Below are 25,846 nucleotides of genomic sequence, written 5' to 3' on the forward strand. Positions count from 1 at the left end.
TGTCATCTGACTTGAGTAGTGTTATTTGAGGGCACTCATGCAAATTACAATCTTCTCTACTCGATCATCTTCTATTTCAGTGGAGGTTCTTCAGATCGACAGTTATTCTTCGATAGTGTTTGCAAGTTCTTCATGCTTCAGTGATTCTTCTGCTCTTCTTTTGTTCCTATCTTTCGAAACATTCTTGTTTGGAGGCTTCTTTAGTCCTTCACTTGTATTTCATCTCTTTTTGGAGTAGAGTTTTTTCCCATGCGGTTTTCTCTATTTCTCCACTTTACAGAGATCTTTTGTACTTGGGTACCTCATCAGGCTTTGTTGTCGGGACCCAAATTTGCCTTCATCATGCAGTTGCATTTTTGCTTCATGCATTTAGTTTTTTTAGCTACTCCCTAAGTTCATCTTAAGGGGGGGTGTCAGAGTTATCTTGTATTCGCTAATAATTATTTATTTATTTGTTAGTCTATTATACTATACGCTTAATCTAAACTTAGGCATTTAATAATATGGTAGGTATTTAATAAATTTTCTAGTTATTAAATACACTTTATATCTTCAGGGTTTATTTAGGGTTGCACACCTTTAGGGTTGCTAATATCCTTTTATAAGGATTGTATTGAACTTTTTCATTAATTTCCTCTTTGAATGATAATCTTTTTCTTCACAACCATTATTGCTTTTTGCCTCCATTCTTCTCTTGTGACAGGTATTTTGCTTGCAGGTGTTCTTGGGATCTTTGAAGTTGTATTTCTCAATTTCTTCACACACACACACACACACACACACATGTGTGTGTGCGTGTGTGTGTGTATGTATATGTGTATATATATATTTATATGTATATACATGTGTATGTATACATGTATATGTATATATACACATACATATACATAGTTATACATATATATACACACACATACATACATACATAGAGAGAGAGAGAGAGAGAGAGAGAGAGAGTTGCCCGAGAATATGGAGAGAATGAGGGAGATAGAGATATGCTTGGGAATAGGGAGAGAATGAGGTAGAGAGAGATGGGGAGAGATAGAGAGAGGGAGGGAGAGAGACAAGAGAGTGGAAGGGGCACAAAGGTATACAGGTAGAAGAGGGAGAGAAGAGGGGGTTGAGAGGGTGAGTGATAGATATCGAGAGACATAGATAGAGGGATAGTTCAATATAAAGAGAGGGAGAGATGAGTCAATATATAGAGAGGGTGAGAGAGAGGGGGTGACATAGACAAGTAGTAGAGAGAGGGAGAGACAGATAGAGCAAAAAGACAGAGAGATAGAGATAGGGAGGTAGAAACATGATGTGTGTGTTTGTGTATCAGTGAGAGGGAGATATATGGAGACAGAGAGATTGAGAGGGAGATATAAATATAAGTATCTAGAGAGAGAGAGAGAGAGAGAGAGAGAGAGAGAGTCAAGTTATAAGTTCAAAAATATAATTATTTTACAATAATTTAAAGTTTAATAGAACAAAAATAATTATAAATTTAACTACTTTTATAGTTTTTGTAAATTAATAAAATAGAAATAAATAATTAAATTAATCTCAATATAAATTTAAATTACAAATGAAAATGGAATAAACAAAAAAGCAAAATTAGATTATATAAAATCTAAATGTTGATAAAAACAATAATTTAAAATATATCAATTTAATAGTAAATAAGAATAAACTTAATATATAAAGTAATAAATAATTAAGTAAAATTAGTACAAAGTTTTTTAGAATGTAAATATAAATAAAATATGTATAAAATAGATTTTTCTTTCTCTATAGAATACATAATTTTAGTGTGCTCCAATATCATGTTGTGTTCATTTGTAAAAGTCAAGAGTATAGGATGAATCGGTGCAAGTGGAGGAGACTCGACCATTCTCATAGATTGTCAGGTATGCCACCACAATGTTCCTTCCTGTCTAATAATGGTGAATTGGTATATGAAATTCCAACCCAGTTGTATGGGATATTGCATAATATAGGCTGATCCATTAGCCCATGCTGAATGAATTTGTATCACTCTACACGTATTTAAGAATGAGTATTGTATCACAAATTCCATTTATTGTCTACAAAAACTATCTTAAAAATTTTACAGGTTAAAGAAACGGGATCTACCAGAGCATGGTTACATTATACTTGGCTTTGTTATGAACTTCAACAATTAGAGTGTTGCTATTGAAGTTGGTCCTGGTAGCTGTCCTTTAACTGCGATGATGTTATGCATCTGGCATAGCCTCGTAATAGTGGTAGCCTCAATCTGTGCAATTTCAAAAACAGAAAGAGGTTTTATTCTTGATCGTTGCGCCAAACTCTTCAAAAGAACTCGGGCATGGAAAAACATTTATAAACTATAAAATTATTTCCAAAAGAGATAATTAGCCTTTGGACCCTCCTTAGCAAATGACAAACTTGTTAGAGTGCAATAGCTATGGGAACAATCTAATATAACTTAATGTTGACATTGAATATCAAAGCAATTAATACAAAATAAATGGAAATGAAAATAAAAGACAGTTTCATTTTTTTATGTTGGGTTTAAGCCGAGAGAGTACAATAATTTTCATTCTCATTGACTCTGAACGTCCTCGTCCACCACATGCTTCAATGAAACCGATGAACGAGCAAGATTGTGAAAATTGTCAAATGGCTAGATCTCTCCCAATTGTCTTGCATCATTCTAACGTGTGTTGGACCATCAATTTGAAAAAGTGTTGTTATATGGAGCCTAATCAAACTCGGAGGTTGATTTTTTTTCCCTTCCATCAATAGGGGTTTGGGGATAGAGCCCCCAAGGTAGGGTCCAGGGGGAGCGCCCTTGGCGCGCTTCCTGTCGCAGTATAGAGTGGGGTCGAGGGGCAACACCCCCGCGAGGGTTTTCGAGGGCAGCGCACTTGAAAGCTCAAATGAATTTTATTATTTTATAAAGGCGTCGGGAGTTATTTTTTCTATTGGCTGACATATTCTAACCCTATTTTTGTAACTGACATAAGTCTCGATAAAACGACTAAGAGTTAGGTTTTTTTGGGTGGAGTTTTTTGTAGCATTTTGTAGTGGTATTGAGTTGCAAGAGATTGTTGGTTGTACTCTGTTCGATTTGCTGGATAATAATATTGGACTCTTTGTTTGGTGGATGTAGCCCAAGTTTGGGTGAACCACGTTAAAAATTGTCTCTTCACTGTTATTATTTATGTGTTTTCATTCCTCTGTATAATATTTATTTGCATTTAATTGATATCTTTTGCATGCAATTCCTAACAAAAAGAAGCTCTCTCTTTCACATAAGAAACACCTTTGGTGTAAATATCACCATCCTCATTCCCACTCTTTGAACTTGACAATAAGCTATGAAGTCCTTGAAACCCGCTAATAAAAGAACCAAAAATATTTGCAACTACCTCAGTTAATTCAAAATTCTTTTTGCTCATTTCAATAGTTGAGATTTTTGGTTCTTCGGCTAAATCAACATTAAGAGACGAGGATTGAGATGGAATGAAATGCTATTTGTCATGGTGGAGAAAAATGAGGTAGTTCCTATATTGTGAGAAAAACACCATTTGGGAATAGAGATAATGCCATGCATAGCCTACATCTGCATATATTCCAAGGTTCAACCCTTTGAGCAACACCATTTTGCAACAAACATCATAAAACATATATGTTCTCGACAATACCAAAATTCAACTCTTGCTTCAGGTAATTATGAATGACTACAATAAAAACCACTATATGAATGGCTCCTGTAAAAATTGCTTCTGGCAGTTATGAATGACTAATTAATAGAGAGATTCATGTGGCAACATAGACAAAGCATGTGAACTATTTTGTAGAAAGGCACACTAATTTTTTTAAGACTACTAGAAACATGAGACAACCCACACAACATTCCAAGATTGTCAATCCCAAGTTCTAGATCCCATCATCATAATAAAATCATGCATATGTTTTATACAACAATTTCTACTTCTATTTCTTCTTAATTGGATATGTTTTAATCATCTAGGATAAAAATATGTTAATATTATATGTAATAAGTACATCTAAGAGGTCTTAAAGATGAGTTCTAATATTCCAATATTCCAACATTGTCAATCCAAGTTCCAGATGCCATCATCATAATAAAATCATGCATATGCTTTATTCATCAATTAGGATAAAAACATGTTTGTATTGTATGTAATAGGTACATCTAAGAGGTCTTAAAGGTGAATTGTTGAGTCCTTAAGCAAGAGATGCGTTGAACTCGTCATAGCTCCCCATTGACACATGATGTGTTGTGATTGTTCACAAAAAAAGTAATTAAAAGGCAATTATGAATGGTTGTACAATTAATATAGAGATTCATGCAACATAGACAAAGCACGTGAACTGTTTTGCAGAAAGACACACAAATTGTTTTAAGACTACTAGAAACATAAGATGATCCACACAACATTCCAACATTGTCAATCCCAAGTTCTAGATCTGATCGCCATAATTAAATCATGCATCTGATTCATTCATCAATTTCTACTTTAGTTTCTTATTAACTGGACATGTTTTATTATCTAGGATAAAAATATGTTAGTATTATATGTAACAGGTACATCTAAGAGGTCTTAAAGGTGAATTGTTGAGACCTTAAGCAAGTGATGTGTTGGACTTCTCATAGCTCCCCATAGACACATGACATCTTGTGATTGTTCACCAAAAAAAAAAGTAATTAACAATCTCTCTCTCTCTCTCTCTCTCTCTCTCTCTCTCTCTCTCTCTCTCTATATATATATATATATATATATATATACATTCCTCTCTCTATCTCCCTCCCTCTTTATCTCTCTCCCTATCTCTCTCTTTTGGCACATTATCACTTTTCCATCGAGACCTTTGTTGCACAAACAACATTCTAAACAGCCTCTCTCTCTCTCTCTCTCTCTCTCTCTCTCTCTCTCTCTCTCTCTCTCTATATATATATATATATATATATATATACACATTTCTCTCTCTATCTCCCTCCCTCTTTATCTCTCTCCCTATCTCTCTCTTTTGGCACATTATCACTTTTCCATCGAGACCTTTGTTGCACAAACAACATCATTTTCTAAACAACCTATCAATTCACATTTTATCTTAATTGACATACAACGTTTCAACATACTCATTGCACACCAAAATACAATTGCTAATTAATACCACATGTAGACCTTAATTAATGAACAAGCACTTTTTGAACACCTAAGATTGCATGCCCATATTTATTTATTTTATGCTATTTTTTCCACTTATTTTTCAATATAATATATTTTTAAAAATCATCTTCTTCATTTTAAATCTATTCCTTTCCATTATGCTACTTATGTATTATTAGGAAGTATATATAAAAATAAATGCACCAAAACCCTGGCTCACGAACGGCTCAGGTATCTTCATTGTAAGCTTCCGCTAATTATCCCTGGCATTTTACTTCTGGTTGGTTATCCTGGCCTTTACCCGCCTCTTTTGCCGTAATTATTTGGTCGTTGGGTATTGCTTGAAAAACCCCTTAAAAGTAATCAGCGGCAGTTCGCATTCGGGCGGTAGCACAGCTTACTCCGGTGGCATCTTCGGGTCATTCTTTCGTTGTACGTTTCTATCTTTCCAAAAAATCTTTGCATTTGGTTTTCATCGAGTTTTCCTTGGATTTATAGGAGGCAAAAAAGCCCTAAAAAATACATAATTGATTAGATAAGGTAAATCTTTATTGCTGCTGAGATTATCTATATATCGCTCAATGTGTTTTGATTTAGGCTTTAGTAGTTTGTTTCTGTGGAGTAAAGCAATACATAATTTATTAAGAGTAAACCCTGTACCCTGCAAACTCATGTCTGTGTATTTAGGGTTTTTATTTGGTACTTTGATTGTGCAAATTGCTTTATATTTTATGCAGTTTCTAAAGTTCTTGCCTTGTAATCTATCTACTTGTCTAAGCTTGAGTACTGCACCCATTTCGATGATGTGCCTGTAGAGGAATTATTATAAGTGAGCATTAAACCTTATACTGAATGCAGATGGTTATGTGATAATATCGTACTCATTTCTTAGCTGTTCTGGATGGTAGTTTGTATTTCGCTCTATAACTTATCCTTGTGTTTATATATTGCTTTTTCCGTGTGGTTTTCCCAGAGCATATTACTTTGGTAAGTCTTGGATAAGGTTACATGTCTCTTATGTACTTATGAAGTTACACTGCAACCTCACCTTATGTATAGTTGGAAGTGCTCCCAATTGCCATTATACCACAGCCTCTTAGACAAGGGTTTATCAGTATTGTTTCTGTGTAGTTGGTTATATTTAGTTTGTAGACGCTACCTTGAATTCTTGGTTAAAGACGATACGATTCACATTTTTCCTTCCAATTTGTTTAAGTAGCCAATGGATGTTCAAAGCTATTTCTTGTATGAAGAAGAAATAGTCAATGGTATTTTATGCAGGGTAATTTCCTTTATATAAAACCCCCATTCAGTTGATTGGCATCGATGATTAAATTTTGAACGTGTTCTGCTTGCCCCATGTGAAATTGTTTTCATTTTTTAGCTATCATTTTTGCTTTTTGAGAGTGTATTGTTGTGTTGGACATTAATTATTAGTGATTGACTGGTCTTGTTTTTGTTAGATGCCAATGGATAAGATTGGGTCAAATGTTGTTTGAATTGCATATCAGCTCCGTTAAAAATTATTTGAGACTTGCGCTCAGCCTTCTTTTAGGCTGCTGTCTTTTGCTGTTTTCAGCAACATTGATGCTGAGGGCAAGCTCAGAAGGTTGTCCTCACCTCTAATTCATAGACTATTGGACATAGGTAATTCTGTTTATGTTTTGCAGCCTGTGTCCGACTCTTTGCTCTGGCTGTTTTATGTAATTGGCTCTAATTTTGATGGCAGCCTGTGGTTTTCAATGAAGTTATACTTAAATGTTATATGTTTGAGTATATGATATGTAGAAACCAAGAACCTTGACAATTTGCTATTTTTCTGACATCACTTACACTTTCTCTTTTCAGCAGGTACAAATTTCCTGACATTTACTTGGCATAGTGACAATGAGCAGCCGAGCTAGTCGAACTTTATATGTTGGCAATCTACCTGGTGATATTAGGGAAAGGGAAGTTGAAGATCTCTTTTATAAGGTTCTTAGCTTGAACTCATGTGCCGACATAAGTTTTTGCCTAAACTGCTTTATAATTTGAATCCATGCTTTGCACTTGTATTAGTGTGGATTTGTTATAATGAGTATGTATTCTTCACGGGATTTGCAACTATAATATAGAAATGTTACATCCATTAATATATCATGCTTTCATTCAGGTCCCAGTGCAATGATGCAAATTTATGCTTGTTTGGTTACTATTGATTGATGCACTTTGAACTTCCAATGGCTATGTTATTTGTTTTGATCAGCATGCTTTTAGTTTGGGATTATTTAATGAATACTCTGACGTGTTTACTATAATCTATCTATGTTTCTCTTGAATTGGGAATGTTGCAAGATTTTCTGTTCTTTACCTAATTTGCTCTGAACAGTCTGTTTTTAATTTTTTGGAATGCAAGTTTCTTGGTCCTGATAGACCGATCATTTTTGCAGTATGGTCCTATTGTTGATATCGATCTGAAGATTCCCCCTAGACCTCCAGGCTATTGTTTTATTGAGGTGTGGTACTTGGCAGTAAAATCCAATTCTTATGGTTTTAGATTTTATGCAGTCCACTCTCATTTACATAACAAACTTCTTGTTTATTTGTTTTACTGGGCCAATGATCATTATTATCTTCAACATTTAACTTTTGTTCAGTTTGAGGATGCCCGTGATGCAGAAGATGCAATTCGTGGTCGCGACGGGTATAACTTTGATGGAAATCGTTTGAGGGTAAGTTTCATTGGACTTATGTTTGACTTTTTTTTCTCTCCAGATTGCATTAGGTATACAATTTTGATTAGAGATTAAACTACATTTCTTTTAGTTTAAGTTTTCCTTTTGTTCAAATTCATGACAGTATAAAAGGTTATGGCCATTTAAAATGTGACACAGTTAAAAGATTTTGAGATTTTAACAGGTGAATATAAATATAATAATGTATGTTTGGTTACAACTCTATATGGGTTTCTTATTCCAATATTTTCAGTCTCATTTGAGACCTCTCTACATGGAATTGATAGATTTAAAATGACACAATTGTATATATTATACTTCGAACAGGTTGAGCTTGCACATGGAGGTCGAGGACAATCTTCATCTGCTGATCGTTACAGTAGTTACAGCAGTGCTGGTGGGCGTAGTGGGGGAGTCTCCAGACGATCTGAATATCGCGGTCTGTTTTGTTTTGATGTATGAGTTTAAGACATAGCAATTCAGTATTGGTTTTATGGGGACTCCATTCTGATTCTGTTTTTCATATATTTTGCAGTTCTTGTTACAGGTCTACCCCCATCGGCATCATGGCAGGATTTAAAGGTGCAAATGCTTTTTATTTGGTGTTTAGGTGTGTTCGATGTAGTTCAACAAATTTATATATCGTATGTGTTTAAACTTAATATTTCAGGATCATATGCGACGGGCTGGCGATGTTTGCTTTTCTCAAGTCTTTCGTGATAGCAGTGGTAATTTTTTTGTATCATTTAAAAAAAAGTTATTTTTATATATTTTAGTTCTGATATTCATTTAAAATAAATGTAGTTGTTTAAGCTTGAAGACTATTATTGTAGTTTTTGTGTTTAAATTTTAATGTGTTGCCTTAGTGGCCTTGCATGCTTTTTTTGTTTTAATGACCCCTGCTAGTCATTGTGCATGTCAAAAGGGTGCTGATGATTTGAATAATTAGGGCTTTGCAATGTCATCTTTGTATTCATTTGGTCCTTTGACATTGTTTTGTTCAGCAAGGCACTAGAATGTCAATTGTTATATGTTTCCTGTTTATGGTTTTTACTAATAGTTTTAGAATCATGGATGCTTTAGCACATGCATGTCTTTGGAGCCCGAAGATCAGATCAACTTTGCATATTTTTCCTGTGCATGAAATATCTTTTTGGTTTTATTGTAGATCTTAAGATCTGTCAGTTTTTTCTGTTTCTTAATAGTCAAATTGTTCCATATGCTCTCTAGTTGCTGCCTACCTGCTGTTTTATATTCTAGTTATCTCTGCTTCCCTAGTATAGTTATTTTGAGAAAACAAATTTAGGTGTTATGTTTTTTTGAACTTATAATGGCTGTATTAACTGGTTTATGTTGTCATGGTTTTCTTTGATTCAACAAGGGCTTGGGTAGGGTTTATAGGAGTTTCAGGCTAATATTAAATTTTGGAAATAGGAAAAAGTGAAAACCTGGTATCCTGGGTTTGAGTTTAACAGAACTTTTTGAGATCTGGCTATCAGGACTATTAGGTCCAAAGAGGTCATAAAGAGTTTTGATAGCTGAAGTTGTCATATGGATACGCTCAATTTGAAATTCTTGAAGAAGAAATGCTACTCTTAGACTAACTGGAAAATTATAGCTAGAGTTAAGGGGGCATTCTGTGTATGATGCTAAATGATTTTTTTAGATAATGTAAGGGCCAATGACAAGCGATTCTCAATTTATTACATTTCATTTGGTTAACTGAATTTGCAGGTTGATGTTTGTGCCATATATGAGAATAGATGGTAAGTGGTATGTATGTGATTAGTGAACTAGTTGGGTTTTTCTTGTAAGAAGTGGATGAAAAGTTACAAATATTTTATGGAAGCAAGTTGTCTGTGTTGTGGTTACTGATTAGACAGGAGAAACTCAAGAAATTCAGAAGTTTCTGTGGCATTTGAATATCCAATCAGTTTTATGTTTGATAATTTTGACCCTTGTTGCATGAGCTTTGTTGATGTTTATATATTTTGATTAGGTGTTTTTTTTTTCTATCTATCTGTCTTCATAGGTGGAATTGTTGACTGCATTTCTGATTTGGTTGTAATGGCAAAATGAGCACAACATATAATTTTAGAGACAAGATGTAAGGTGAGAATATTGTGGTCTGGAAAGAATGAATTTCTTGCTACTTGTTACCATTGCATTGTGTCATTGTCTGTATGAACATTGTGTGAACCTAAGCCACAGGGTTCATTGAATTTTGGCCATGAAGTTTGAAACATGATGAACGTAAAGAAACATAAAAAGTCATTTTGGTTTGCCCAAAAATTTGTACAGAATAGGGCTCAAGTTTTGTGATTAAAATATATTTAAAAAAATGCATCTCGATTCTTGATATGCATGTGCTTTTTCATTAATCACTAGTCACAGGCATAATACTATCGATTTGTCTGAGTGTCCTGTGCTTTTGCTTCTATTCCATCTTTTAGTCGATTTGTCTGAGTTCTTGATGAAAAGAAAAGAAGCTTAATGAAAAGCATAAAAATAAGAATGAGGGTTGTTTATCTTCTCTCAAATCAACGCCAAAGGAGTCAACATCCTTCCCCTGGCCCATCTCCAATAATTAAATTCTAACTACTTTTATACACCCTATGCTCCTTTTCTTTCCTTCGAAAAGTTGTTCTGTCTACCAAGCTGCGCATTATTATGACAATGATTCATAGCTATCCATTGCTACTGGATGACTGCTTTGTGTCTCTTGGTTATACATTTGTATTTTTTTTCTTTTTGTTTTAAATAATGTTGATTTGTTTTTAAATTTTGTTTTGTATTCAATATATATTTCTTTTTTTGATATATCAATATTGCACTAATGGGGCCGTACTTGAAATACAAAATTTTGGTACATTACTGTGGCCAAAAATGGACCAAAATGACCAAAATGGGGGATCATCCCATACGCAGGGATCACTCCCCAGACAACCCTATAGATCCTTTTGATGCAACCCATGACTTGAATTCTACAAGCCTCCTCATCATCATCCATGCTCCACACCATGAAAGGGAAACATGGCCCATTGTAGGGCACCCCGAATCTTGGCCACATGCCCCCTAGTTTGTTGTAGACCGAAACCAGCCTCTGTCATGTCTATATACTCCTGCATTTCCACATGCCACCAAGCTTTCATTAGCTTCTGCATCAGGAACTTCACAGAGAACTTCAACTCCTTGGCCTGTAGCAACCATGCCATGAAAAGGGAAGCTATGTTGCTTTTAGCTCGGAAGCGGTAGGTTGATTTTAAAAAAACCTCCCCCAGAGTTGTCTTTATTGCTTCCAACACCTCTTGGTCTGTGATATTGAAGATTTTCTTCAGCTTGTTGTTTGTCACCGGCCCTAAGAATGCCATTTGCTGCTCCTTTGCACTAAAACAGATTGTTGTTTCCATTGCTCATTATGGCTCTACTGGGTGTGTTGAGGACAATAAACTTTGGCTGCCGTGTGTTGGCCTGGCGACTGCATTAAATTTTCTTATGTCTCGAGCCTTAATTGTTACTTGCTGCTAGATGTCCTATTGTCCAATCCTAGTCCCTCAAGTAATGTATCGCATTCCACCAACTCAATTCCAAAGAAATCTGTCATCATATCCGTAGCTGTAATGTCCCCTACTAGGTTTTGATCAATTTTAACCATAATTAATCTATTTTCAAAGTATTTATGACTTAAACTAACTTGATTAAGAGTCAAGAATACTTCAACATGAGTCAAATCTGGATTGTTCTATCTTTCTTTAGTCAATCAAGTACTTGCTATCTTACCATACTAAATAGTTAATCTTATTCTGATTCATTTATAGATCATTACGTATTTATTAATTACTATTTATATGAATTATTACTAATTTCTAAAGGTATTATATTAACATTTATTATTATCAATATCTATATTTACAATCATTATATTATTCTTTACTCTGATTTGAGTATACGTATACATAAATAAATAAGTAAATTAAGTAATATTACCAATTATTTGTGTATTAGCTAATATCCTATTATATAAATTACTAATACTACTACTTAAACATTACTTGTTAGTAATATGTTTGGTGGCTGGTCATGGCAGACAGATCTGACGCATGTCAGATCTGGTCTGCCACCATCATGATACTTGGTATCCTTAGTAAATACATAATGCACTCTATATTAATATTTTTATTTATATTAAATTCTGCATAGAAGCACTATTGAACTTCCTATAGTAAGAATACATCACCATGCATACCATCAAGGTCAAGGATGCTACTGCGTGTGGCATAATACAGTTCTGATCTGTTCTGATCAGTGGTTTCTATTTGTCCACATGGTGCCTTATCACCCGCTCACAAGTCTCTAAATGTTTCGCCTACTTCAAATTAAGACAGCATGATATGTAGATATATGTCTTGAGTCGACCTATTACCTCTACTTCCCTCCAACGCTTCTCCGCAAGCAAACCGCATGGCCCATATATATATCTCCTTAACGGAATGGAATGATTGGAAGCTTAAGTCTTCCAAGGGTGGCGACCCTTCGTATGATGTGTTTGCCTTTGACTATATCTAAACCCGTGTCTCTCTACTGAGACTGTTGATTTAGTTGATAATAATATTGTTCCCTTAATAACTATTATGATTAATAATTGTTTGAATGTATAGATGTATTTTTTTATTAATTTGTTCTTCTTTAGGGTGATTACTGATTGACTTAATCAATTAGTAATTTATTATTTCTAGATATATTAAATTAATTGAAAATTTAATCAACTGCTATAACAACTATATTAAATAAATAATCAACTATCAAAACATCACCGTATCAATTGATACGGGGCATGTAATATTTGTTTATAATTTATGTAATATAATATTAATTTAAATATTTCAAGAATATTATTATTGATAAATAAATATTAATTAATAAATATTTAATAGTTTTGAATAATCATTTGTTGGTTATATTAATTAATAATAATTATTGCTTTATTTAAGACATATATATAATGATCAAGGAGAGTCATGATAATAGCCCATTTTGCCAGCTTGTCCTCCACTTAGTTGCCTTCTCAATATACGTGGCAGAGTTTCAATCCTCCAATTGGGAGTCTCTCCCAAATTCACGGGATGAATTTCTGTTACTTCCAATTCTGGGCTAGGTTCTGACAGATAGCATTAATGGCGATCATTGAATGCCCTTCAAGATGTTATCTCCTTAATCCCATCCATATGCATGTCTGGACTCCTATCCAGGCTGCCTGGAGCTCGGCCTCATTGTTTGTTCCTTCCGGCAACTTTTTGGCTTTTATAGCTAAAATTTGCCCTCTTGATCCCTCAAGACACAAATTGGCCTTGGAAAGTCCCAAGTTACGCAGAGTTTCCCGGTCAAAATTCACTTATATCCAACCCTCCTCAGGAGGATTTCACCTAACATCTGCTCTAGGATCGAAGGCAGGATCAACCCAAAGAGATCCATAAATGGGAGGAATTAGATTTTTAGTTATAGCATTTTTATTATTTATATATTAATTTAATTTAAATTAAAATTTCAAACATATTTATATTATAATAATATAATGTTGTTAAATTTATTATAATCTATTCAAAGTAACATATTATTGTTTTATTTTTATGATTTTATTATTTATATTTAAAAAAAATTCAAATTTATATAAAGCAAATTTAATCACGATTTTTTTTTCAAATTTTTTTCCTTGCCAAACTTCATCTGAATTTTATTGTTGCCAAAAACGAACACAAACTTGAACCTTGTGAAATAGGTGTGAACGCTGCTTTCTACAGAAGCAAATTTGAGGTGTCAAAGCTTATAGGTAAATTATGGTATATCATCTAATAGTAGGAATTCCCACTATTAATGATGTGGAGTTATCATGTGAAGTACCAGTTGAAAATCTAGGTGTCTGCACCAGTTCAGGGAACAAACTTCTACATTACAGGATTAAATGAAAATGATTGTATACAAGCAATTGTGGGATACCTGATAAAACTAGATATTTCAGTTATTAACTAAATGGGGTCCTTTTATAAATGACTATTTCAAAGAGGGGACATTTGACAAGTTTTACTTGCCATTCTTCTTTGGATTTTTTCAATAATATTGCTTTTTATAAAGCTTATTTATATATAATGATGTGATAAAACATCTTGTTTTATTTATTTTATGCTAGAACATGAGTAGTAATCACTGTTAGAATTGTTTTACTTTTCTAGGCCTTTGCTTACTGTGCTTTGTGGTCATGGCTGACTTACAAATAAGTGTAAAGTTTGCCAGCATTATGACAATGAGATATTTTCTTGTCTTAGCTCTACATCTTGAGGTGAATAATGTATTTAGTTGTTCTGTCCAGGCACAACTGGAATTGTGGACTACACAAACTACGATGACATGAAATATGCTGTAAGTTCTATTTGAATTGAAATGTGTTTTTTGTTGTTTTAAGCTTCTTTTGCTTAATCAGGTTTGTCTTTCCCAACTCAAATTGTTCAGAAACCATACTTGTTTTTTATGATTGGCATTTTGGGGTATGCAGATCAGGAAGCTTGATGATTCTGAATTTAGGAATGCATTTTCTCGATCTTATATAAGGGTACATAACTCACGTTTCTCCATCTTCATTCATATTGATAGGAAAGATGTTCTTTTCTCAAAAGTTTAGCTTATAAGAGAACTTCACTCGGAATTTGATTTAGGTAAAGGAGTACTTGTCAAAGAGGAGTGTTTCTAGGAGCCGCAGTGGCAGCTACAGTCGAAGTCCTAGCAGGTCTGTGTCACGGAGCCCCAGCAGGAGTCGGAGTCGAAGTAAAGGCAGGAGTCCTGTTGGTAGACGTGGTCGGAGTTTGAGTCGTAGCGTCAGCCGCAGGTACAGTTTATTAATTTATGAATTGTGATTGTGAAATATATGTTGTACATTGTAATATTTTATCATGCGATATGTTAATGTTTAAACTTTAGTTGTTAATATTTCATTAATGGTTCAAGTTGTAATATGCAGTAAATCACCGAAGTTTAGATCAGTATCTCGTTCGATATCAAGGTCACGATCAAGGTCTCCATCACTTCCTCGCACTCGACCTCGACATCGTTCTGTATCTAGGTGATGCTTTTGATTGCCACAATTGCTTTGCAAAATATTTGTAAGTTTTAGTTAAGATATATTAGATACACCATTATTAGGTAACTGAACACTTACTGGCACTTATTGACTACCACTTGTCTCCTTGTAAATGTGTTTTCTCGCTATTGGAAGCTGGATTTGAAGTTTGGAGTGCAGTTGGCTTCTACACTTGGGGCTTTACTCTTTGGAACTTGGCAAGTTGGATGCAGCTTGAAATTAAGATGATAAATGTTGTGTACGTAGAATAAGCTGACTTTAATAATGGTTGATGAATTGTGATTTGTGAGCATAAGATGGAGTATGTAAATACCTGTAAAAGTAAAACTAGGATTTACAATGCATGATTCTGAGACCTAGTTGAATTCATTGGCTGTGAAACAAGAAATTATAGTCTAAGTGAAGCCATCACCAAGACGTTTATTTTACCCTGCTTGAACAGAATTGCTTGAGAGAAATTGTGAAATTTTCTGACAAATAAATCTTTGAAATCAAGTTTCTACAAAAACTGGCTGCTGTGGCACCTAGTCAAAGGGAGATCATAACTAGAGTATAACATCAGTTGTCATCAAATCAAAGAAACAGAGTAAATATATCTAAATGTTTTTCGTAACAATTTTCTGAGCATACTTTCTTACATCAATCAACAATTTGGAATTGACATTTAAAGGTTTATTGGTGTTGTAGGGTACTGGATACTCGTTCTGTGGTTCCAGCTTTATAAGTGATCTTAGTCTGACCACTAACTCATTGGTTTTTAATATTATAAGGATCTCTGAATGACTGTCTACTTATCTGAGTTTAAGATTAGTAAAATGCCTGAAACTGCACAAAAACTATTTACTTCATGGGCAAAAGGTGTGTGTTGTAAAGTAACATAGTTCAGAATACTATGATTTCCAGAAGCAAATATTAGTTATTGGATTGAACTCAAAATACTGCAGGCCCTGACATTCCTTGGGATCACACCTCTGCATTATGAGTTGATATTCTTGGTTATATAGCTTAGAAATGTCTTCCTTATCTTTTGCAGGCAAATATATATTACCATAACCCTTTTTAAGTTTAAGCACAAACATTTGTCAGCATTTCTTGCACATGAACTTTGATAACTTGGAACACCAGAACCAGCTCTGCAATGTTATGGAATACCAAGTGTTTAAAAGATAATGCAGAGGAAAATTTTAATAGTTACATCTACTTGTTGTCATCAACTCATTCATTCAAGCTTTTGAAAAGTTGAAACAGCATTCAGAAGTTTTGAGTTACAATCTGTCTTTTGTGTGACACACACCATGTTACTTTCTTCCTATGGATTTTGGTTTAAGGATTTATTTGAACAGAAAATAAATGACAAACGTTCTTTGAAGTTTATGCATGTTTTTTCAAGTTCTTGGATTTTTGTCTGAACTTGGAGTTAAAATTTAGATCATTCCATCGTGATTTATGTTTTATGTTGACTCAGAAGAGCAGTGGATGTTATATTCGCAATTCTTAGCTGTCAATTTGTCAGTACTCGAGTGATAGAGTTTCTTTTATGAACTGTTTTTAAAACAAAACAATTGAAGGTGCAGGTTTACAAAAGACTTAAACAACTTAATAACTAAACTGCCAACTGATCACAAAATGCTACTCATTTAATCATAATATTGTTTCTTTTCCTACAATGTTTCCTCAACTATAAAATTGTACCGAGCAATTTGCAGGAGAGGTGGCTTAACCAATCAATCTGGTACAGATATTTATACTGGTTTGAGGTACATCATTTTAACCATGTAAATGACAATTTGCAAAGACCTGGAAGTGATGCTGCTATAATAACATCTAGTGCCTTCCAAAAGTTCAGTTGTATCCTACAGATGATAGATGGTATTTTTATTATTTTTAGTTTTCTTTTTGTTTGCCCTTGTTTTGATGTTTTAGTGGGACGGACTTGGATTTTGTATCATCTGATGTATATTTGCTCAGGTTGCATCTGAACATGGATATTTATGCAGGCATCTAGGCTATATTTGAGGGTAGTAGCAATACCTATAGTGGATGGAGGGATGCATGTATAAAGGCATATGTATGGTCATTTACATTATGAGTAGCAGGCTATTGCTGAGGATGTTTTATACAATTTTTATGTTAAGTAACTATTGTCATTTTATGACACACCTTGGTCCATCAGTGTGAACCGATCAGAGATGCATTCTATGGACCAGTTTTGCCCTAGTTGATCAAGTGCCAAGTCAGGGAATCAAGAAAATGCTCAAGTGTTCTTTTGTCATGAGGCGGACTTCGTGACTTCTCCCTTCATCCTTGCTTCTTACCTTCTGTACTTGAGGTCCTTTAGAACGCTCTCCTTCCCTTTTTTCTAAAGGTCAGATTTTGGAATTCATGGAACTGGTCTAAGCTTTACACTTTTGGCAAGCGTTAGATTGTTTTCCCAAACACCACAATTCAAAATCTGAATTTCCTTCCTTTGTTGAATTTCAGAATTCCAGGAACTGGTCTAACTATTACCCTTTTGGCAAGTTAGATTTTTTCCCCAAACTCCGAAATCTGAGATCCCCTCATTCGTTGGATTTCGGAATTCGGGAACTGGTCTAACCCTTACCCTTTTGGCAAGTGTTAGACTGTTTCCCCAAACACAGAAATCTGAAATCCCTTTGTCAGATTTTGGAATTCGGGGAACTGGTCCAACCCTTACCTTTTTGGCAAGTGTTAGACTGTTTCCCCAAACCCTGAAATTCGAAATCCCTTTGTCGGATTTCAAAATTCAGGGAATCGGCCTAACCCTTACCCTTTTAGCAAGTGTTAGACTGTTTCTCTGAACCCTGAAATCCAAAATCCCTTTGTTGTATTTCGGAATTTGGAGAACTGGTCGTACCCTTACCCTTTTGGCAAGCACTAGACTGTTTCCTCGAAATCCAAAACCCCTTTGTCGGATTTTGGAATTTGGGGAATTGGTCTAACCTTTACCCTTCTAGCAAGTGTTAGACTGTTTCTCCGAACCCCTGAATCTGAAATTTCTTTGTCGTATTTCAGAATTTGGAGAACTGGTCTAACCTTTACCCTTTTGGCAAGTGCTAGACCGTTTTCCCAAAATCCAAAACCCCTTGTTTTGTCGGATTTCGGAATTCAGGGAGGTAAGTGTTAGACTGTTTCCTCGAACTTTGAAACCCGAAGTCCTCCTCCCGCCTCCCTCTCATCCTTTCGGCCTTTAAGATTCCGAGGTTCCCGATTCCTCATCTTTAGCGATGGTTTCCTTGAAGGTCCGATGCCCGTTCCTCCAATGGCCAAGAACACTTCCAAATAATGTGATCAACACTCAAGGATCTTAATGTTTCACCAACTCCTGCAAGTGCCATGCTTGTTTATGGTTGTTTGATGGATTTCATGTCAGGTCTGCATGCTCTGACCGTGGATTGTTAGGCAATCGACTTTCCAGATGTACTTTCCTTCTTGGGATTGCCTTGTTAGGTTTATGGTTAGGTTTCTTGCACGCACATTCATGTCAGATCCGGCCACTTTTCTATCTTCTTAGACTGACATTCTCCTGTACACACTATAGTTAGGGTTTCCCCTCCTTGGTCGTTGGTTTCTTCTATGCGACCAGTTTGCTATAAATAGGTTGTTAAGCCTCATTGTAAAGGGTTCTCTCCTTGCTAGCTTGAGCTATCTTTTGCTCTTTCACTTCTCTTGAGGATTTGTATATTTTTTGCATTTCCGCAACTGTAAATTTGGCTGTTGGCCTGTGAATGAATTGAAATTATTATTCTCGCCTCTCTTTGATTGTGCATGTTGTGTTTGTCTTCTTACCTTAATGTCAGGTGTGTATTTTGTGGCTTTCTCTCACACATATTCTGTGTTAGCTTGTTTCTGAGTGCGATTTGTGGAAAATCTTCTTTTCTTTTGGCATTCAGCAAACCCTAACCTCCATACATGCGTTTGTCATTTATACAATTGAACTTTGCGTATCTCTATGGTATTTATAATAATATTAAATAATATAAACATCAAAGGTGGTAGATAGCATTGCAATGGTACAGGCTGAAGCATCAAAATTATTTGGTATGTGAACTGGTTATTTAGGATTTAGAGGAAATGTAATTTTATTGTTCGTACTTATTCAACATTAGTATTTGTGTTAAGAGGCATTATTGTTAATATGATTCTTATTCCATGGAAGATTAGCTTTATAGGGCTCAACAAAAAGATAGGCTCTCTAAGGGGGATGTCTGGCCACAGTAGTGTCTGTTACTGTCATGCTAAATGCAGACATAAGAGCTTTTTTGAATCTTTCTTTGCATTTGGACAAGCATTTGATGATTCCTATCCCAAAACTCATTTTTTTTAATGTCGAATGTTATGGTCAATTTTCATTAAAATCTCTTTAGCTAATATACTGCATGGAGGTTTATGCTTTCAGTGCATTATTTTTGAGAACAGTTAGTTTGGTAGCATTTGTTCCTTGAGGTTTTTGAAAGTATTTTGTGACATGTTATGAAAAAAACCTGGGAATAATTACACTTTTATGATTTTTCAGTATACTGTTAAGAGAGGACACTTGAATATTCATTTATGAAATTTCTCACGTGCTTATGCAAAAATACCATGACTTAAGTGCAAAATTAATATGCTTTTTATGAAGTTGCATAACAGTAAAAGTGTCGTGTTTTGTCATGCATGCAATTACAGGCATTTTATTAGGGAAAGAGCAGTGGCAGTTCATAGAAAGCTCTATGCCTTACACTAGATGCTACAAGGCTGCTGTCACTTTACATGAGCATTCTAGATTTGAATACATTTTTTACTCCTTGTTTGTGTAAAATATACATTGATAAATACTTTTGTTATTATCATGCTATTTGTTTTTATTTTTTGTTTTGCTGTTATGAATTTCAGGAGAGGATCTTTATTTTGGGTTGGTCTCTTCTTTTTTGTTGTTGCATATATTATTATATTGAACAAAATTCAACATTCCTTGAGCATGACGACAGCCTTTGGCATATGAAAAATAGTTCTATTAGAGATTTTAGTTCTCATAGAGGCGATCACTAAGCCCAGATGGAGAGGACCGAGGACCTTGAATAAGAAGGAATCTATATAGCCTCTGTATTTGAACATTTATTGTGTAGACTTAGCCGAAAACATTAATGAACATTATTCAGATGCATTTTCTTAGACCAGAGAAAACCTCTTTATCTTAAACATAGGTTTTATTTATTGTATGGACAGAAGTAGAAAGATCAAGTAATGGTTTAGTTGTGAATCTTTCCTACTTTTGTATGTAGAGCCAAATGTTTTCAATCTGTCACAGTATCTTACTCGTAGCGAAAGCCAATGTTTTCATTCTGTCACACTAGTTTATATTAGCCATTGTCTGTAAAACACTAGCTGTACAGGGCGGAGAATCAGTTTGGCATATTGTATAATAAGCAAACAATATGGTTTTTTACATATATACTCAAACCTTAAAGGAGGCACTTGTCTGATTATATATGGTGTATTGTGCTAATGCATGCTCTCTACTACTGTATTTCTCTCAGTTCCGTTTAGTTTTCTATATTATTTCCCACAACTTGTGGTTGTTTCTGTATTCCCATGCTACTTCTTAAGGTTAAAGAATAATACTAGGCTTCACATTCACAGTCTTCCATCTGTTAACAGTTGAAGATTACATTATTGGTTGCTAGGCATTTTTGTCTGGGGCTTGTTTATTATGATAATTGGTGTTGACATATGAATTTTGGGGTGCTATCTGCTAATTCTATGCCATTCTCATTTTTTTGCAACTAGTCTGGGCTGCTCCATTTCATAGCTGATTTTGCAGTCACAAAATGCCATCTATTACACATCAGAGCTTTCCATTAGTGAAATGGTCAACACCCATGATTGGTAGGTTTTGTTGGGATAGGGCTTTGTATATTATGATGCCTTAGGGTTCACTTCCTTTCAATTTCTTTTGTGGGTGCCACTAAGTAACAACAAAGTGAGGAGTTGAAGTCATAACAACCCGACTTGCTGCTTCCTTATCTACGCAATACTGTTGTGTTTTTTTTTGTGCTGGTGAGTGCTTTATCGAAACACGGGGCTATACAATAAAAAATCGAAGAATAAAAGAATTTCAAGCCATTTCTTGCATCTTTTCATAATACATCCGGCATGTATCAGTGATCTGCAGCATAAAATCCAGATGTGGGGATTGCATATATGAATGATTAAGATGCACATGTTCAAGACCTTTGTTCCACTTTTTTGTGTGAAGGAGGTATGGAGTTCTGTAATGTGTACATTTGAGCATTGTATGCAATGAAAATTAGCTTTCATGATTTACACAATTCGACAACTCCAATGTTGTTAGGAGTTAATGGCAGTGTTACAGAATGGACTGTAAAGCTGGCTTTCCATGAATTATGAGGATAGCGATCAGGAATGGCTGGTTTGCATGCAACGCAGCAATTATAGGACTCAAGTTACCACATGCTTAATGAGGTTGGCTGCCAGTCATTCTTTTCTTTAATCTATCTTGATTCTTCCTTCTGGATGTTTGCTCTTCCCAGTTTTGAGGTCTTACTTGTTTGTGCTATAAATTTATTTTATTATGCTGCAGTTTAATTTCAAGACAGATAATGTAATTAACTCTTTTCGCAATAATTGCTCTCAATAACATTTTGATCTGTAGGTTCTTCAGGGGTGGTTTATTTTACAATTTGGTGCACATCTAATTTTTTAAGGTGCACATAGTTTTTGTTCAGAAAGATACAAATATCTTCGTGGACTTAAAAGAAAACACAATTTCAGCAAGGATGGGAGGCAAATCACACTCATCTCCCTAATTTCAAATTTGTTTTAGGGGCAGCTTAACCAAGAAAATAAAACAAGATGGTCACTGGCAGTCCAATTGAAGTATGTGGATATGGTCTTGGAAATCTAGGTGTATTCATGTTTGTGTTTTGTAACAAATGGGAGCCTTTTCCAGCAAGATCATTGGTAAACACTCACTCGATGGTAAGATCCACAACTAGCAAAAAGGGTGTGTGGGAGTCATTACAACAATGACATTCTACCTGCCGAGAGACTAATGAGCTTAACAGTAATGTGATTTTGAAGAACAGAACATAGTTTTTCTTATCATAGGTTAATGATTACATCAGGGCAGATATAGTATGATTATTCAAGTTTTTGTCCTCTTGATAATATTTGGTGAGGAAATGGGTTTTCATGAAAGTTATTTTAATCAACATTGGTGTTATAAAAGGAAATTTTCAATGTATGCATGCAGCATAGAAAAAAATGACCGTAAAATGGAGAAAGTTCTTCAATAGTTCCTTTTTGTTATTTTGGGCAGTGTTGAACATTGCATTTTATACTTTTTGACAGGTTTTTTAGTGGTGGACACATTAAAGTGTTGCATTGTAAATGATTCAATGAGAGTAGGACACATAACAAGGCTAATTTTCAGCATTGTCTTTGTTTTGTTTGTAATAAACTGAGAAATGGGTTTTAATCTGTCAAATTATTTGTTCCCCATGCAACCTGTTATTTTGCATTTTCGTTGTAGACATTTGTTTGTGGATAACAGATTTAACAAGGTCAATTTTTCAGTTGTCTTTGTTTTGTTTGTAATAAGCTGAGAATTGGGGTTTAATTTGTCAAATAATTTGTTCCCCATGCAACCTGTTATTTAGTATTTCATTGTAGACATTTGTTTTTGGATAACAGAAGTTTGTTAGGCTTTGTGATCATCTCTTTGGATAAGATTAAATTATTTCATGTTTATTTAAAAGATATATTTTTAGATGGGATTTAGAGTTTCATCTATATTATAATTGAAAAAAAGTTTGTATCTTCATTTTGCACGTTACTGTTTACTATATTGTGATTAATTTTTGTGTATGAAAGCTAATTCTTTCTTCATGTATTCTGTGCTTGTTTGCAGATCAGTGTCCAGGTCCAGGTCCAGGTCTAGGTCCCCCCAGCACTCAGTGAGTAGTTTTCATACATGCTTTTGAGTTACTGTTAAAACCGGAAGAGGCAAATTTATTGATTTTGGTTCTTGAAACAGCCATCTTCGTATAAACCTAGAACTCGGAGCCCCAAGAGTAGAAGCCCTAGTAGGAGTCGTAGCCCCAGTGGGAGCCGCAGCCGATCCTTTTCTCGTTCACCTGTAATGTTTTTATTAACTTGCTTTTAAATATCAAGTAGATCGATTATTCTAGTCAGGTTCTATGTTCTAGCTGTTTTGTACAAATCTTTTTCAGCTACACAGGCAACAATGATTATAAGGTGCTGTGATGTTTTACAGGTAAAATCAGGACGAAGCCGATCAGCAACTTCTAGAGGGGATTAATTATTATTTTGTCCAAGACATTTAAGTCTGGAATGTCTATGGGGTAGAGAAATGAAGAGTGTATCTTGATTCTCCCATATTTTAGGATGAGGCATAAGTTTTTTTCTCGGAGGGAGATGATGTTGAGTTACTAATGGAACAATTCTTGACGTATCCTATGATTGTGCCAAATTATGCATACATGTATTATTGTTTGAACTTACAATGGTTATCTGGCTCACACGGATAATCAAATTTTTTGTTTTACCAGTTATATAACTTATTTGACTTGTATTCTTATTTAATACTCTTCATAAAACTTGAAAAATTGGCTCCATTGAGTAGATTGTTTAAGCCATAAACTCATTGTATGGCTGTTCTTGAGTGCTTGGGATTAACTTTAATTGTTTGGGATGTGTTTGCTTAGATAGGTGTTTTTAGATCCTATCCTGTGTAGGAGGTACTGAAATTTCATTCACCAGTAATGTTGTGGGGATGAAAATTGTCGTGCTACAATTTTGTAGCATTTATGAATTTTACTTCAGTTCATTTTTAATGTCTGTTGAATTTGGATTTCTCCATGTGTTTTTTAAAAGTTGTTCCACTGTAATATCTTTCTGTCTAAACTCTAAATGCCTACTTAAGATGATACAGAAAACAAAGGGTCTTGGGATGAACAAAGTTGAATTTTGTTACAGATTTTTGACATGGCTGTTTTGGATGAATTATTATAATCAGTGTATAGGCATATGTATTACATTTTGTGGATGGTGAAGAACAGTTGTATTCATACCTGTTGAGATTTTTTCCAACTATGCTCGCTAATCTAGTGTTTTTGAAGTGTTCTAGAAACAACAGAATTTAACTATGCCTGGGTGGGTTTGTATAATTGTTGACATGGTATTACTGCTAGTTAACTGAGTAAAGCAAAGCCATGAACAAATTTGGAATGCTTTTTATTTATTAGCATGTAAAATATGATGGTATGGATCATCTGGAGTGGCTGAGAGATGCTTGATTCTTGATCTTGCTTTTTATTGTTTAAATTGTGGTGTGAAGTTATCTTTCACCTGTATGCCTGCCGTGGGATACTTGCAGATGCTATTTTTGTCATTTTTCCATGGCGGTTGCTTTTCCTTGGGTTTATGTTGGATGTAATTTGTGATTAATTCGAAGTTATAAGAAATTGAGCAATCTATGCATTGGAGAACCGATTGGCTTGCTGATTGCACACAATTGAGGGGAGCAATCTGTTGCTGGCCTCCTACGCTTACCTCCTAAACTTAATGTTACCTTTTATTGTAAGATCCTAGAGACTAGTATAGTGTAACATGGTAAATCATCTCGTTGAGTCTTCTAGCTACTAATTTGCTTTTTACACTTATGGATAGTCGGAAAGGTAAGCTTTCTTGTCTTGTGTAGAGAGACAGATAATTGGGAAGGCAACCTTTCTTGTCATAATTGAAGAGGTGAGAATATTTGCTTTTACTGTTTGTAGGGCTTGACTGCTTCTTGAGATGAATGGTATCACTCGTGTTCATGACTTGTCCAGTAAAAGATTACTCTCAACAATTTAGTTTCAAATTTGGATTACAAAAGCACAGAACAATTGGCCGGAATTGAGTGATGTGCTGGGAGTTTGTTTAAAAATATAGGATTTCCCTAGTAGGATTGCAAGATGTTCTTCGTGCTTGTCATATAAAAAGTGCTGATATTTATAGAGTAACACTATTATATACTAAAATTTATGGTGCCCGCACCAAGGAGACTTATATAACATGTGCTGCTCTTGCAAACGGCTCTCCTGCCCATGGGAGTTTGAATGTGTCTGCTCCTGTGGTTGGATCTCGTCCTCTCCTTCCTCCTGTGAGTGCCACGGTTGGTACGGCTGTTGGTGCTAGGGGATTTGCTGCCTATGTGGTCGGGGTCTGCCCAACTTTGATCGTTGCTCCCTCAAGACTTTGCTGTCTCACCTGTGGCCTTGCCCTTGGTGGTGGGTGGTTTGGGTCCCCCTCGCGTGGATGTATCTGTGCTTGCCGTTGATGCTTCTGCTCCGATGGTGGATGGCTTGTGCCCTCCCTCCCTTGTGGATGTCCTTTTGGGGTGGGGGGTGGGGTGTTGCTGCTGAAGAATCTTTGGCTTGTGGTGCTACTCCTTATTTTGGTAATGTTGCTACTAATGGTGACTCTGTTGTGGGTGTGAAGGACTTGCCCATACCTCCTTTTGCTGGTTTACAGCTTTGCTTGTGTGGCCAAATTTGTGGCCCAACCCTCCAAGGGGGTTCGTCCTCTTCCCTGTGCCAAGTCCTCCCCTGAGGTGGTTTGTGGATAACATTGGGTTCTACCAACATTGTGCTTTGGTGTGTAGATTCTTTGGGTTTTTGGCCTTTGCTTCCGGATCTCCATCACTGGGTGAGGGACTTTTGAAAGCCTTTGGTAGCTCATGATATTGAGCTTTCCTTGTGCTTAAGGATTTTTCATTGCTTCCTTTATGTCTTCGGTTGATTGAGATT

General features: G+C 35.2%; 1 protein-coding gene across 3 annotated transcripts; it reads left to right on the forward strand.

Moving 5' to 3' along the window:
• Positions 1-5,312: 5,312 nt before the first annotated feature.
• Positions 5,313-23,671, forward strand: LOC131072582 (serine/arginine-rich splicing factor SR30). 3 transcript variants are annotated; one of them, XM_058008776.2, is made up of 14 exons: positions 5,313-5,603; positions 7,020-7,145; positions 7,601-7,666; positions 7,808-7,882; positions 8,213-8,324; positions 8,421-8,467; positions 8,556-8,613; positions 14,250-14,299; positions 14,433-14,489; positions 14,593-14,762; positions 14,895-14,996; positions 22,945-22,990; positions 23,071-23,172; positions 23,311-23,671. In XM_058008776.2, exons 2-14 carry the CDS (start codon positions 7,059-7,061, stop codon positions 23,353-23,355), a joined length of 1,017 nt encoding a protein of 338 aa, XP_057864759.2. In that variant the 5' UTR covers positions 5,313-5,603; positions 7,020-7,058; the 3' UTR covers positions 23,356-23,671. The 3 variants fall into 3 exon arrangements, with proteins under 3 accessions (XP_057864759.2, XP_057864761.2, XP_057864760.2); XM_058008777.2 differs by having other exon boundaries at positions 5,345-5,603; positions 7,023-7,145; XM_058008778.2 differs by lacking the exon at positions 23,071-23,172 and having other exon boundaries at positions 5,322-5,603.
• The last annotated feature ends 2,175 nt before the right edge of the window (positions 23,672-25,846 follow it).

This window comes from Cryptomeria japonica, chromosome 10 (assembly GCF_030272615.1).
Source record: "Cryptomeria japonica chromosome 10, Sugi_1.0, whole genome shotgun sequence".
NCBI classification, from domain to species: Eukaryota; Viridiplantae; Streptophyta; class Pinopsida; order Cupressales; family Cupressaceae; genus Cryptomeria; species Cryptomeria japonica.

What these genes read in the sequence shown, in the direction of transcription:
- LOC131072582 (XM_058008776.2), top strand. Translation starts at nt 7,059, where the DNA reads ATGAGCAGCCGAGCTAGTCGAACTTTATATGTTGGCAATCTACCTGGT. An exon ending in CAGGCTATTGTTTTATTGAG is followed by an intron (nt 7,667 to 7,807) that starts GTGTGGTACTTG and finishes ACTTTTGTTCAG; the next exon opens with TTTGAGGATGCCCGTGATGC. An exon ending in AGTCTTTCGTGATAGCAGTG is followed by an intron (nt 8,614 to 14,249) that starts GTAATTTTTTTG and finishes TGTTCTGTCCAG; the next exon opens with GCACAACTGGAATTGTGGAC.